The 15,930-nt window shown below is 36.8% G+C and overlaps 1 protein-coding gene across 2 annotated transcripts; it reads right to left on the bottom strand.

Moving 5' to 3' along the window:
- Nucleotides 1–2,231: 2,231 nt before the first annotated feature.
- LOC127950389 (cytokine receptor-like factor 1) lies at nucleotides 2,232–15,281 on the bottom strand. Of its 2 annotated transcripts, none has more exons than XM_052547398.1 (8): nucleotides 14,806–15,281; nucleotides 11,439–11,717; nucleotides 9,901–10,030; nucleotides 9,248–9,417; nucleotides 7,378–7,535; nucleotides 5,903–6,071; nucleotides 4,178–4,363; nucleotides 2,232–3,341 (listed from the first exon to the last, which is right to left on the bottom strand). In XM_052547398.1, exons 1-8 carry the CDS (start codon nucleotides 14,861–14,863, stop codon nucleotides 3,325–3,327), a joined length of 1,167 nt encoding a protein of 388 aa, XP_052403358.1. In that variant the 5' UTR covers nucleotides 14,864–15,281; the 3' UTR covers nucleotides 2,232–3,324. The 2 variants fall into 2 exon arrangements, with proteins under 2 accessions (XP_052403358.1, XP_052403357.1); XM_052547397.1 differs by having other exon boundaries at nucleotides 4,182–4,363; nucleotides 14,806–15,278.
- Between the last annotated feature and the right edge of the window lie 649 nt (nucleotides 15,282–15,930).

The following is a 15,930-nucleotide window of genomic DNA, read 5'->3' as shown; positions in this document are numbered from 1 at the left end:
CAGTAGGATGTACCATATCAAGTTCCTCTGTAACATTAATTACTCTGATTTAACCTGTCTGAAGCTACTTTGAACAAACAATGCATTGCTTTAACAAAATCCGTTTCTCTTCGGCAGCTCAAACTGACTGAAAACTGCGCAAAATGTAATTAGCATGCTAAGAAAGTGTGTCTTGTGAAAGCTGAGACGTCATCCCTGACCAGTGAGCGGACATTAAACATTAACCTTCTCTATCTCCAGACTGGGTGCCTCGTGTAGAAGCAGGTAACACAACAGATGACCTCTGGCATGTAGCCAGAGAGGACTGGAACTGAAAAAAAAAGCAATATGAGTTTGCATCCAAACATATCCATCACCTGGTTTTCATATAGCTGGTACATTAACTCCTAATCAACATGGGTACTTTAAGAGCTTAAATAAAAGCAGGGAATGTTATTCTGCAACTTGATATCGAGCATATTCTTGATCTTTGCAGCATGAAAGTGCCTGAGGACTCACTTTACAAACACTTATTCGAGAAACAATAAGCAGAACAGGGATTACGGTTACAGTAAGGGTCATTGTTACAACCCTTAGAAGAGCATAGGCCGTATTTTATTTTAAGTTACGTGTTTTGAAATCACAGGGCTAAAATGTTAAGGACTCTAAACCCAGTGGCCTAAAGAATTTTATTTTTTGCTCTTTGTGGGTGTTACTTAGGGAAAAGTGAAATACTGACCGTGGAAGAGGCCAGTGGAAGAGCACTAATTTAACCAGACAACTGCTCGTACACACATTAATCTTTTTCCCTGAAGAGGATCATACTCTGGCAAAACACTTCTGCTTTGTGCAATTGTTTTTTGCTATTTCTGTATCTGTTTGTAATTGTTTCCTTGTACTCCACTTCTTAACAAAGAGAAATAAGTTCCAAATCATTAGTTTTCTTGTTTTCATTAGTTTTCTAAGTACACTGTAAAAAATAAGTGTAATTTTAACTGTAAAATTTTGTAAAAACGCTACGGAAAAAAACTGATAATAGGTTAACAGTAAGTTCCCGTACTATATACAGGGAAAAACTGTAAAAGATCTAACAAAGCATTTAATGTAAATTTAAAGTAAAATTCTGTTAATTATACAGCTTTTAGAAGTAAAAAAAAGAATAAATCAATGTATAATTTACAGTCTAAAACTGTAAACTGATATTCCCAGAATTCCCTGCGTGACACTCCACGTTTGAAAGTATTTTGTTTAAATAATCATGTTTTTAAATAGTTTTTGTTATCAGTTATGTACATTTGAGCTTTATGTTACATCTTCTGTTGCTTAATGAAAGTTTTTTGCATTATTTAAGTATCACGTGTGTTACCATGATGGTGTTTTGTGTTTCCATAAATGTGCACCTTCTATATGTTAATATATACTTCTGCTTGTGGTGAAGCTACTTGTGATGAGCTTTGATACTTCATGTGGCTTTCTCTTATACAGTACCATCTTTATCATTATGGTGGTTGTCAGTATTTTCAAGGTACAAAACAGATTTAATTTTGTGTGTTGTTGAATTTACTGGTTTATATTCACATTTTCTTGTTTGTAAATTACAGCTTTATATTGTAAAATTAACAGTTTTTGACGTAAATGTGTTTACAGTTTTCTGTATTTTTACAAAATTATTCTGGCAACCACAGCTGCCAAAATTATTTTGTAAAAACTACAGAATTGTTTTTACAGTGTAGTTAAAGATAAATAACTGTGAAAAATAGCAATGAACAAGGAAAATTGACTTGTTTTCAGAGACTATATCTAAATGCTGAAAAGAAAGAAACACACACACACACACATATATATATATATATATATATATATATATATATATATATATATATATATATATATATATATATATATATATATATATATATATATATAAAACACACACACACATACACATATATATATATATACACACACACACATATTTACACATATACACACACACACAAACACACACTCACACATATTAAAAAATAATAATAATCATAATTGTTTATACTTGTTTAAGCATATATACAACAACATATATTGATGTTAAAGCTTAAAACAATAACGAAAAAATGAAATTCTAATATGGTTAAAAAGCTTCTTTCTGTAAACAAATAGATTTTGAAATGCCAGTGTATTTTTAAAAGGCCAAAACACAGATTCAGAGTGTTTTTTTGTTTTGTTTTTTTGTTAAAAATAACAGAGCTCATAGGTTTTATTCATTTTAGAAGGATTTAATGAACAATATTAGGGTTTTACAGTTCAGTCAATAATAATATAATCTACCTACACATAACTTAAGAGTCAAAACATAACTTTAAATTTAAATATGCGGATATAATTCAGTACAAAAATAAAAGCAGTAAAATGTCTCAATACATAAAATTATTTCCAAACAGTTCAATGCTACAAACACAGTCACAGTTTTGTAACTGCGACACATATATAAACACGAGAAACAACATGAGTCCGTCCTGGGGTTCCAACATGTTAACTCTGTCGTAGTGTTGATCCTGAATATAGTGAATGTCTGTAGATCCTGCAGTGGGACTTATTTAAGTGAGAGGCTTATTTCGATGTATTGATATGTTCAGCATTGCATTGCATTGCAACTTTTGATATGGTGTCATGTACTGGTTACTTAAAGAAACAGGAGACTGAAAATTGGCAAGATGCATTGTGAGGTATACCAGTCAGATTTTTAGGTAAACTGCTGTAGTCACTCAAACATTCATGAAAGGTACCTTTGATAAAACTGGGTGGTTTTAATATTATTCCAGTTGTCTTGAATTCAAACAAAATGCTGGCTGAAAAAAAAAACATTCAGACATTTTCCACTTGTCTGTGAGGAACCCCTTTAACGTACAGGTCGGCTAATGTTAGCAAGATCTGAAAACATCACGGGTCCACGCAAAGACCATTTGTCAGGTTGACTAAGCATGGCTCGTGCATAGTCATCAGGAAATGTGCAAATTATGACCTTTAATTAATTGCTCCCCAACACGATCAAGAACTTGTCTCCAAGGATAGCGAGATGCGAAGATATAGTCCATTTGATCTCCGTGGCTAATATCAAAGAGAGTTTGTTTTTCTTTATAAGAAGGCATTTTAGAGAACTGCACAATTTAATCTGTGTCCGAGGGACCAAATGCCCGTCACCTTTTGTTGTTTGAACATCCCGTTTTGAGTCCAGCTGTACGTTAAGTTTCTTGCACTGAGCCAAGCAGCAGTCTGGAAAATGTGAATTCTTCCACAGTGTGCCGTTGTTGTTAAATCTTCTGCCTGCCAGGGGCGACGTGCTATGATTTATCTCCTTGAAGAACCTGAAAGCAGACAATATTACAGCAATCAGATAAATGCCCACAGCATAAATGGCTGCCCACTGCTCCGGGTGTGTGTTCACTGTGTTTGTGTGTGTTCACTGCTGTGTGTGTGTACTTTGGATGGGTTAAATGCAGAGCACGAACTCTGAGTATGGGTCGCCATACTTGGCTTTCAAATCTCAATTGTAAAAAAATGTAACACTTGTGGTTCAGGGTCACATTTGCGGTTTGGATATTGAGATATTCTTAGTGTTATTGCTATGGGTTCATCTCTTGTTGTTCTTGTCATGACGTACCGGCGGATCATCTAGTATGAAGTCAGAACTTTCCAGATGCTGACAAGTTGTTTTTTTCATACAGAACAAAGACCACAACACACTAGGGACACATGAAAGAAGCTGAGTGTATTCTCTCGAGTGAAGGACAATCCCTGTCATTTCCAAAACAAGATTACTGTGGAATCTCGCAGAACTGAACACATATGTTGAATCATACTCGGCGTGCAGAACTTCATTACTCGAGTTTATTTTAAGTTACTACAACGGTTTATGAAAAGTTACCTGAAATCATATGAGTCGCCTCATGTTATTTACTTCAGCGGTTGCTGAGCAAAACACAGGAAACGCAGTACAATAACACCAGAAGCACTTTAATTCAATTAACTCGGGCAACTCCAATAACTCAAGGGCTTGGATCCAGTCTCGCAGTGTTATGAGAGCAAAAAATCCTGGCATAACAGTTGAAGAAACTAAAGCTGAAGCAAACCAGACACCTAAAGGGTGATTAATGGAGTTTGGGTTCAAAAACAAGTAGAATGTGAATAAAAAGCTGCTTACCTACCTGGTTGCGTGTTTTGTGAGATTTCTGCAGCCAGACCCGCCACTGATCATAAAGTTTGATACTCATACCGCTGCACCCGTAGGCGTGTTTGCGCACCCAGCCAAAGAACTGCTTCAAATCCCTCCGCAGCGTGGAGTTCTGCTGCCCCACCTTCGAGTCACATGACCCTGTTAGCAGCCGCTCTGCGGGGCGAAAGACAAAAATCAACACGTGTCCATCCAGGGGAAACAAGCGCCCATCGTACATGCATCAAGCTTATCACAGATACAGGCCACAGTTTACACAACCAACCAAACACATATTGGGATAAAAATAAATCCTTTTCCATTTTAAATAAACAGCGGGTTTCTGAGCTCCAGATGTGGGCTGCTCCAGAAGAGTTAATGTGCAGAGGAGTTAATCTGTTAATCTTCAGAAACAATCCTCTGAAAAAAAACTATATCCAACACTCCCCCGTGGCTCTCTGGCAAGCCACAAAATGAGGAGATGTATGACTAAAGTAATGCGTTGCATCTGCTAGTTGGTGTCTGCTGGACTGAGCATCGTCTTGGAAATATGTATCTGATTATAGGATGGACTGCATGACACATTCAAAATGTGAAAATATGATGAAGGACAGCAAAGGCAACATCTCAATCCGAGTATCGCTGCTACCATTTAACTAGTGACGCTGGTTATATTGTTTATTTTCTATGTTGCTTTTGGCCTTTCTGTCATTTTCAATAATACAAACATTAAATAATACCAGAAATAATTGGGAGAGGGATTTTTGTACAATGCAAGCTGGAATCAAACTCATGGTTCCCACATGAGGCCGTTGCACTACAATACTGCTAGGCTATCATTTCGATCAGTCCAAGTTTTAAATAATTATACTTTCATAATCTGCATGAATGGATCTTCTAATATAAATGTAATAGCGTAAAAAAGCAAAATGCATTGTATTTTATTATTATTATTATTATTATTATTTTATATATTAATTCATATTATATTAACATTGATTTCACAAAGCCGAAGTGTCTAATCAACTTAGCCATGTTAAAAATGTTGGTTAATGCTTTTATAAAATTAACTGGTAACTCTTTAGTTAAAGTGAATAAATTAAACTAACAAGGAGCAATCATTCAACTTTACTTCTTAATTTTATTTAATGCAAATTTAACTGTTCATTGTAATTTCATGTTAAACTATACTATCAGGTACAACTTTTGATTTTACTAATGATAAAATTAATAAAAAATGTTATTAACAATAAGACAAAAAATGCAATTTCATTGTTCACTAATGTAGTTAACTAAGGTTTTAATAATAATGATTAAAATAACCATTAATTTCAAAATGTAATATAGTTCATTAGCTACGTTTTTTTATTTTTTTTGTGGTTGCCAAGCATGCAAAAAAAATGAAAAAATACACGTTAAGAGATTATGATAATTTGTGTGCATTTACATTTATTAATATTTTACAGTGACTTTGAACATGGATCTGGTTTTATACCAGTAAACAAAAAGCTAATTTGGGATGTGTTATTGTACAAAATTCAGAAATAGTATTATTTTCTATTGTAAACTAGAAAAGTGTAAACTACAGCAATGAAATCTTATTATTTACCATTGTACTTACAAGGTACTTAAAAAACCCATAGTATTAGCATAGAAAAGTAAAGAGGTTCTAAGTAACTTCTTTTGCAAGAATCACTTAAATTATATTTCTCTTACCACTGTGTGGTGTTGAGGCTGCCGTTGGGTGACTCCAGTCACTCCAAATGCCTGCTTTCCTAGATCCCAGAATCCCGACCGGATTACAGCGCACCTGCACGAAATACACCGTGCCTGGCTGCAACCCTGCGAGCCTGCAGGAAGTCTGGTTCCCAACATCATGCACCACCTGCAGAGAAAGACACCCAAAACAGTCTGTTACATCAAACACCTACAGGGTCCACATAGCACACACACACTGTTACCCTAACGGGCATATTTAATGTTCTCTATAAGAAGGGAAAAAAAAGCCATTGACTTTCAAAACCCTTAAGCAAGTTCACACAAGTTCATCTACAAAGAAGAAGAACAAAGCAATTTCCCCCTTTTGTGCTCCTAGGGGATATACAACATATGTCAGAGACAAAGACAGGAGGTAAATAACAGGGACACACACATAAATAATTGGTCTGTCTTCTGGCTCTACATATACATCACGAGCAGAAACACTACACTGAGAGAAAATCTGTTATCTATTGCTTATTACAGACTGAGTAATTGCATGGGCACAGACAGCATCCTACAACACACAGACAGTGTCATGCCAGTCTCGTGCTACCTCCTTCATGTGCATTAAAGCAGAGGTATATGGGATTCGATTGCAGGAATGTTGAAACGGCCTGGGCCCCCTATAATTATTTACAATCCCCTGAATCAGTCCCTTCCAAGTTTCACATTTCAAAAACTACAAACACGGCTAATATGCATGGCTCCGTAATCCGAGGACCATCGTTACTATTGGAACGTGATGAGGGGCAGAATGTTAACATCATCAGGTTGCCATATAACAGGCATTCTGGGTAATTATTTCCCTTCGCACAGGGTGTGTACGCAATCTGTGGGGTTGAGAACGGCCCGGGTGATAAAACAGCTCTCTAAACGTGTTTTGAAAACATTCGATCGTCTTCTGTGATGTGCTTTTGATGGTCACTGTCATATTTTGACTTTGTTAACTATGTAGGACTGCGCATCTGACAGCACAATGATGGGTAAGGGGGAAAAAAATGTATGTAAGACAACTCTGCCCAGCTTCAGAAGAAAACCTGCCAACTGATTGGATCCATATGAGCGAAATGGGGACAGTGAAAGCCTACGTTTATTTGAAGCCCGGCCTAAAGTTTAGCCGGACTCTTCCGTGGCCAGAGGACTGGAAACCATGTGCTGTTCTGCTACAGCTGGAAATGACGTTTCGGACAAGTAATACAAACACCCAAATTCTACTGAAACATGGCTGTTATCTTTTGAACCGCTCTAATTAATCATTGCCTTGCTCTCTGCAAGTGCTTTAAAATCGAGAAACTGACACTAACTAGCATACATACAAAGTATGCCTTACAAAAACAAGTTGGTGTGGAAGTGGGAAGATGGTAATAGTAAGCAGGATAATGGGCAGAGAGCCAATGACGTGTGGTCACTGATCGAGAGTGCTACCGTACCTTCCAGTCGCTGCTTTCCTCCAGTCTGTATCTGATCTGGTATTTGGCCTGAAAGAGGAAGTCTTTTAATGCAGGCGGTGTCCCCCAGCGCACAGTCAGCTGGTCCTCCAGGTCGCCCACTCGGCTTACGGTCACATCAGTCGGTGGGTCTGTCGTCACTGAGAGGAAACGACACAAACAACATGTGATAAGGTTGGAGACGCTGCAACAAAAGACCTCATTGTAACTTCTTGAAAGCTTGAACTGGAATTTGAATTGAAATGACACGGAAAAGGAGTTTATTGAACTGCAGTTTGACAAGGGTTCTAGAAAATGAAATTTTCTTCCACCCTGATCCACAAATGTTAATTTATGAAATATTATGAAATTTCTATCATCTACTCGTCCATCTTTTCATTACTGAAAATCTTTAGAATTTGTATTCAGTTCCATTAATTCTTTACATTCAAATTACAATTAAAATTCTGCATCTTACCATTTGAACCACTTTAGTAATTTTAGTTCAGTTTAATGCATCCAGTCTTGTCTATCTATCTATCTATCTATCTATCTATCTATCTATCTATCTATCTATTTAATGAATTTCAGCTCTGTATGAAAGAAAAAATATTCAAATAAAGTCAGTCTCCACAAATAAGTACAGAAAACACAGAATAAACTTATTTTATAATTACTAATAGTTCTGGTCTCATGGATATCTATCTAGAACACAGTGATGCCACTAACCTTGCGAATGTTGTCCTGTAATTACTTCATCACAAAAAACAGGGTATTGTCTCAAGTTTGTTATAATGAAAAAACCTGTGTGGCTTACTTACTGCGATAAGTTTGATAAAACTAGCCAATCACACGCTTTTTCCATGTTTTGTGTGCAATATGCACCAGCTGATCAGTGAGCGAACTTTGTGTGGTCTGCAAGCCGAGACTAGAGACTTTTGATCTTGTGATTCAACTGAGATGAAATATATGCTGCTTTCCGATAATCTAGTTTACTAATTGCTCTGTATTTTTCCGCTTTGCACGCATTTTGTATTCAGGCTGCTATAAAATGATATAGCATTGCTAGTGCTTCAAATTCCAAGTAATTGTAGTCTGCTTGGACCTCAAAGCTGTTGTTTAATTAACTGGCAACATAGATGAGCATTGTCTCTGTTGCTAAGAAGGTGGAGGCACTAGGTGTGGTGTCTGTGTCATAACTATGGCATGTTTGGTGGAGCACCCACCTTCCTCTTATGATTTTTCCATTCAAAATCACCCTGCCTCCCACTTCAGGTGCAGTTACCCTGATTTACACTCACAGGATGCAAAAGTTTATAACCTTTCTCATCTCTTTTTTGAGGATGGGGGGGCTTCGGTTTGTGCTCAGGCTATTTTAATTTAATTTCAAATACTTTCTAAAGTCTTGCCAAGACAAAATGCCCCCGACTTAAGTCCTAACAATACTAATTCCATTTTTATGAAGATGTTTGTCGTCTAAAATGTCTGTTTGAAGAGATTATGGGCAAGCTTGGCCCGCACTCAAAGCACATAAGATCTTAAGGATTCAACAAAACAGACTTCACCCTATTCCAGTCACATTGCTAAACAGTAGCCCCGGGCAGGTCACGGTACTGGAATTAGCGGAAAACTTCATAAAAATTCCACTCGTCTGTGAAGGAGGGGGCTGCAAGGCTTTGCAGGTACGTGCGAGGAGGTGGATAGATGCTGTATGAGGCAAAGCGATACTGATGACGCCGAGACAGACTGCTGCAATTCGTCACGCCTGCACCCAGTTTTTACAAGGAGTGGCGCTCTCATGTTGCACATGGTCCTTCATGAGGAGAACACTTGGGGCTGGTCCTGAAAAAGGGGTCAAAGGTCAAGCACTCACCCACGTCTAAGATATCCAAGTAGATGACGTCAGATGTTGCGGTTCCGAGTTGGTTGGAGGCCTCCACCCATATCTCGTAGGGCGTGAAGAGGGCGAGGTCGCGGGGGATGTAGCATGTATATGGTTCTCCCGCGCTGTAGTCCTCACATTCCTTTTCTCGTCCATACCACCTACAGGTGTGCGAACAAGGTTTATTTTCTGATGCGTACTGATAACTGGACACAAATGTGGGAATAATTCCTTAATAAAGGGCTTATTGCTCCTGGTTTGGGAATGGGGATGTGAAAATTGCTGTGTGGAATTTGCATCCATCTGCCCACTGGGCATGAAAGCCAATTATTAATTATAAATAAATAAATAAATAAAATAAAATGTGAAAGACAATACTGAAACGCACAAAAAAAAAATGTAGGCTAATTTTAAGTATTTAGAAGCAATTTATTTAAGGGATTTTCCCTGTCAAAAAAAATAAAAGTGTATGGCATCTGCCCATCAAGAGGGATTAGCACAGATTGTTGGTTTGAGACATCCTTAAACATCCTTCCACTGTCCTCCAGTGAATGGGCATGTAAGAACATGACATAAACAAACAAGATAAGGCGTGAATTTGAGAAGAGGCATTGACATGAGTGAAAATGACCTGTGGCACTGACCTGAGCTTATATTTGAGTGTGTATTTTGTCTTGATGAAGGTTTCCCCCTGGCCCCCAGGGGCCCATCTACAGGTGAGGTCTTTAGTGTTCCTGGACCAGCAGGTAAGATTCACAGGTTTCTCAGGAGGCACTACAAAAACAGACAAGAATAAGTTAGCTGTCAAAGTGAGTTAGTGCAAAGTGACTCATGCCTCTTATAACACTTCATTAAAAGTACATGCTGTAATTGCTGGTTAATACAGAAAATCTGTCAAAAAATAGTTGCTAGGTTTGAAAAATAAAGGGAAAGACATGAAAATATAAACTGAAAATATTATATATATATATATAGATATAGATATATATCTATATCTATATATATATATAGATAGAGAGAGAGAGAGAGAGCAGCAAGGATCCATTCAGTTAAAATAACATATTATATATATCATATTGTATAATTATAATCATATGTAATTCTATAAATAATAACACATAAATAATTATATTATAATGTATAATATATAATATACAAAACAAAAATATAAGCATGAATACATTAAACTTATTCAAAACAACAGAAACAATTTCACTTTTTTTTTATAATTTAAAATATTTCTTGAAAACCAAATCAGCACAATATTACTGTTTTTACTGTATTTTTGAGCAAAATACAAGTAATTTCAAAACAAAAGAAAGATTAAAGTTTATGAATGCTACAATTTTTGGAATAATGGGTACAGATGAATCATTCACAATAAGACGAGTAACATGTATCAAGAAAGTAAATAGGGTAAATTTTGACTTTGTGTTGACTTTAAATATTTTCAATAATGGATGAGTGTCTTCAGCTGTCATCCTCATTTAAGTTCAGGAATGGGGCCAAGATTCCATTCAGCTGTGAACAAAAGACCCTGCGTCTAAGTATAAGACTGTGATTATATGAACCAAACCTTACAGAGGAGACCTCAGAGACATAGAGAGCTTGAATCAACACAGCACTTCACACACACACTTATCATAACCACATCTCTCCATTTTTGGCTTTCAATCTTTTTTCCAAATGACCAGACAGACACTCGCTTCCTTGACTTTGTCTCACTCTTGTGTGTGTGTGTGTGTGTGTGTGTGTGTGTGTGTGTCTGTGTTTGTAATTTTCCAAACTGCCACCATTCCATGTAACTTGACAAATGTAGTACATTTGTTCTGTCATACGTGTCAGTCGAGGAAAGCGCCTATAATGGACCACACAGGTGCTAAAAGCATAACAGTGGAACAGATAGCTATCTTAAGGGGCTTAAACAACTCTCGAGTTCATTGGCGGACAGGCAGAAAAAAATTAAATACTGCAACAACTGTGACTCAGTGGCAGGGGGTCAAATCATAAAGACTCTCTAATACTTCCACATCTGACCCATATTCCCCAAGGCTCCAGGCTTGCCCACAAAATCCATTTAATTGTATTTAAGTTGGACTGCGTGCACATTCACCAATTAAACACACTCGGTAGTTGTACAGGAGCCTAGAGTAAATCCGAACAATATGGTAGACGGACTCACTGCCAACATAGATGCAGGAGCCAGCCAGCACATGACCCCCGCTGTTATGGCACACGAGGTTGTCTCCGGAGCGCTGGCGGGACCCGGAGAGCCGAGGGAGGGTGACGCTGATCACAGTGGGGCTCAGAATGCTGTAGGTGCTGCTGGGAAGACGCTTCCCGTTCAGCGTCCAGTAGAGTGAGCCTGCATGAACACCGTGGTCTGGATTCACTGAGCATGTGGCTGTCAGGCTGGAGCCGATGGAAAGGGCCGGGTCTTGAGGGTAGATTGTAGCCACCTCTAAGGGAGGGTGAGATATAGCAGATTAAAGCTGGAAAGAGGCATCACGGTTATTAGGAGCTGTCTGGTTATGGGTGAGCTCAAGTTATGTGACGTTAAAGGAGGAGACAGACCGACCTCATGACTAAAACATCAGAAAAGTTGATAGTGACAGCCTAAATCAGAGCAATGTGGGATATGCAAGATGATCACAAAAGGAGATAATATCCGTTTACTATGAAAGGGAACACTACAGTCAGATGGTCCGTCTGACTGTACATTTCCCCCCTTATAACATAGCTACACTAAAATACTAAATAAATGCAAATAAAATACATTTCACAAAATGCATATTAAATAAATATATGCACCAGAAATAATTGCTTGAGATTATTTTGTGAAACAATGTGGGGAATATATTACTAGCCAGGGTCAGCATTTAAACACACATATTGTTTAGTGTTCATTAAAAAGATTATTTGACCACCAAATGCAAATGAACACACTGGTTTCAGATTATTTTGTTATGTGAGGCAAAGATATATAACTAGAACAGTGTAAAAAAATATTTTTTACCAGGATCAGCATTTAAATACACGTTTTAGTGTTCATTAAAAATGATTTGACCACAGAAGGCAAATAAAATAAATAATTGAACAATAAATATATGTGTATAAAATATTAGTTTGAGGTTTTTTCTAATGTGAGAAAAATATATAAAACTAGCAAAGTGTAAAAAATATTGTTTACAGGGTCAGCGTTTATATATGCATATGGTTTGTTCATTAAAAATGATCTCACTGCAGAATGCACATAAAATAAATAAATGGACATTCAAATAGATATATGCATATTAAATATTGGTTTTATTAATGTGTGAAAAAAATATATGAAACTAGCAAAGTGTAAACAATGTCAGGGCCAAACTTTAAATATACATATCGTTTAGTGTTCCAGTTGTGTCCTTTCTTTAAGTGCTTCTTAAATTTGACATCTATCACTGCACTGAACAATCACAGATAATTAATATAACAGGAACCCTTTTGGAGTTCATTATCAGTCTTGTAATGTGACAATGTGGAATCCCTCAAAAAATGTGTCAGTGCAGCACGACTGAGTAATGGAGGTGATGAAGGAACTGCCAAGTGATTACATGTAATTACATCAAGATGGATAGATTGATAGACGAACCTTAAAAGAGAGATTACATTTTCAACACGCACTCAGACCGAGCCTAAAGGGTGACATTTCTCTCCGTAACAAAAGGGAATGATACAAATCAGTCATTTTATCTTATGGAATTAATGAAAGAGGATCCCGATATGGTCTTTTATTACTTTTTAACAGTCTTTACAAGGTGCTGTTTTGATTCAAGTGACTCGAAAACATTTCACTTCAAACCATTTAATGACAGGAGCAATTACAAGTATTTACCGCAGGTGTCTGAATAGGAAATGAGCATTAGGATATTTGGTTTCAGATCAGCAGGTCTCATGAGGTAAGCCTGTATTTCTGTCATCACTAATGCAACGCCGAGAGAAAGCCTGGATGCACATCTTACCGCTGAGATGGTGAACAGTGAGACCACCCTTTGGACATTCCGTGTTGTTAAACCACAATGATCTTTTAAAGGGTTACTTCTGTCTACACATTTTTTTTCCTTTTAACTCTGTTTATATTTCACTGAGGCCCAGAAAAGCCAGCCTGATGCTTTTGCATTTAATGTTAAGTAGAAGAGAGGGAAATGTAGTCTGTCAGTGGCTGTATTGCACTTCACTTTCTTAAACCCCTGCAAGGGAATGAGGGTGTGAATTAGGCAATACTTAATTAGATGCAATTAGTCTCAATCTTCCCCTGCACCAACACCTGTGAATGTCACGTAAGGGGAATGTGCTATACGCTTGCATTGTAAATGTATTTCACAATAGCTATTAATAATTTAGCCCTTTGTTATTTACAACGCAATTATGCCCTTTGATCAGGTTACAATGTTCTCTGCTATTCATTAAAAGTAAATTAAACTTTCACAAACACCTATATTTCACCAACACTATGAACAGAATCCATCGTCTCTGTGATAAGTGTTGATTTGAGGTGAACTTTTTCATCCAGTAACATGTGCATTACAACAATAATCATAAGAAGCATGATGTCAGAGTTTTGTTGTGGTTCATAAGGCTGAACCCTCCACGTGTTAAATAAATTATGCTCTGACCTTTTGAAATGTTAACCTCTAGCAGACTTTTTCAATATAGTGCAATATGCTGTGACCCATACAGATATCATCAGTTGTTCAGTTTGTTGAACCAGACAATTTACAAAAATAGCATTGCTATGTAAATAAACATTGATTCTGTTTTCTTAAAACTCTGCATACAGGTCAATGGTGCTTGTATCTATTAAATGATTAAAAATACATTACAAAAGCAAAGCTATAAATTACCTTCTAATGAAGATGTTTACAACTTTGGAGCTAAAAATAAACTCAGTTAAAATTAGATAAATTGGACATTTTGGGAAGCTAAATGTGGTGTAATTTTCTAGACACTGTATAAAAAAAAATAAAAAAAGGAAAAAAAGAATGTTGGAAATCTTGTCCACCAGATTTAAGTCCAGGGTAACAAACATGTAAATAAACAATTTTGTTTTATTGCGACATGAAAAATATAAAATCTCTCTAAACCATCATGCCTGTGTCAGGATTATTACGTTTTTAAAATATTATATTTTCGCTTATAAAAATAGATCTTTTTTAAATAAAAATAAAGACCACAGTTTTGCTAAATAATAATAATAATAATTAAACAAAAATAATCCAATAAACATTACAGGAAACCTGGCACGTTTTTGCCCTATATACATATAAAAACAGTGTTTTGCAGATGCAGGATACTTAAAAATTCACTCAAGAGGATTTTGTTTTATTATCGCTGTAAATCACTTCATTTACACTGTATTAGAGTTTTAACTTTCTTTCTATTCTGTTCACTAATTTTAATTATTTACTGAACGCGTTAAGTTCCGAAACAAACCGCATTCGATGAAGAAGGTAGGCTAAGAACACATGTAACACACACACAGAGAGAGAGAGATCTATAAATGTACTCACGGGTTGAAGACGACAACACGCCGGCAGCACAGTGGAACAAAAACAATAAGCAGATCATCTTACGAAATAAGTGCGCTTTCTTTCTTTTAGTTCAAGAGAGTGTATTTGGACTTTGCAGTAATATCTGATCCACGCATGCCACACCGAGTCCAGCTCCGGTGCACCCGAAGAGTTGATCCCCGCGTCAGTTCCTGAGCTGCTGGCGTCTCGCGGGTGTTCCAGAAGACTTAACTTTAAAGAAAATCCGCCAAATGTTCTGTTAACGCGACGGTGCATTCGTCCTCTTCATTTACTTTTGGCATCGTTTACCGTCCTGAAGCTCTCCACTGCTAGGAAACATCCAAGTTTATACTTTGTAAGCTCCTCCCATGTCTTCCCACACAGTTCCAAGTCATTTTGCCTATTTCGTTTTATTCCTCCCTTCTTTCTGTCTTTGCCCTCCGTCTTGTATCTAGAGCAGTGTACTAGTATCTCTTCCCTTGTAAAAGACCTGTGGGCCAGAAGAATCTCTTAATGAGAATTCTTACCTTCAGCCTTATTATGGATAATCATTTAAAGTTGAGCAATTACAGTCTGTGACAGTTGACTATAAAGAAGTAACAATTTAACTCACTTCCTGCACCCCTTGTATCTGACAAACTGCCCGTTTTATATTCAATTGGGATATAATGACTTATTTGAGCAGAACTGAATAAAGCCAGATAATGTGATCTGAAATAATATTCTTTTATATATTCCAAATGTTCCACGGAATATAAAAATACAATTTTTATAAATATTTTTAATACAATTCTGTAAATGCTATAGAATGTAATTTAATTAGAACTATATAGAATGAGAGTGAAAAACAATATTCTGTTAACAATAAAATAGGTAAAATAGGGTTATTAAAAATGCAAGGCTATAAGTTTCCAAAAACATGAAAACTTGACAAAGTTTAAATCAATGGAAAATGATCAATTCAATACCAACGCCTCAAAGTCGTCATGACTAATGTTTGAGTAATGGTGGTTATGAGCGGATGGAGATGTGGTCCTAGTCATTGAGTCACCCACTCGGTGAGAAAGTGTGTTTTGAAACAATAACCATGACAGTCAGTTCGCCCGTGGGTCAGCAAGCCACAAA

Source organism: Carassius gibelio, chromosome B2, assembly GCF_023724105.1.
Source record: "Carassius gibelio isolate Cgi1373 ecotype wild population from Czech Republic chromosome B2, carGib1.2-hapl.c, whole genome shotgun sequence".
NCBI classification, from domain to species: domain Eukaryota; kingdom Metazoa; phylum Chordata; class Actinopteri; order Cypriniformes; family Cyprinidae; genus Carassius; species Carassius gibelio.
This window is presented reverse-complemented; position numbering and strand designations above follow the sequence as displayed.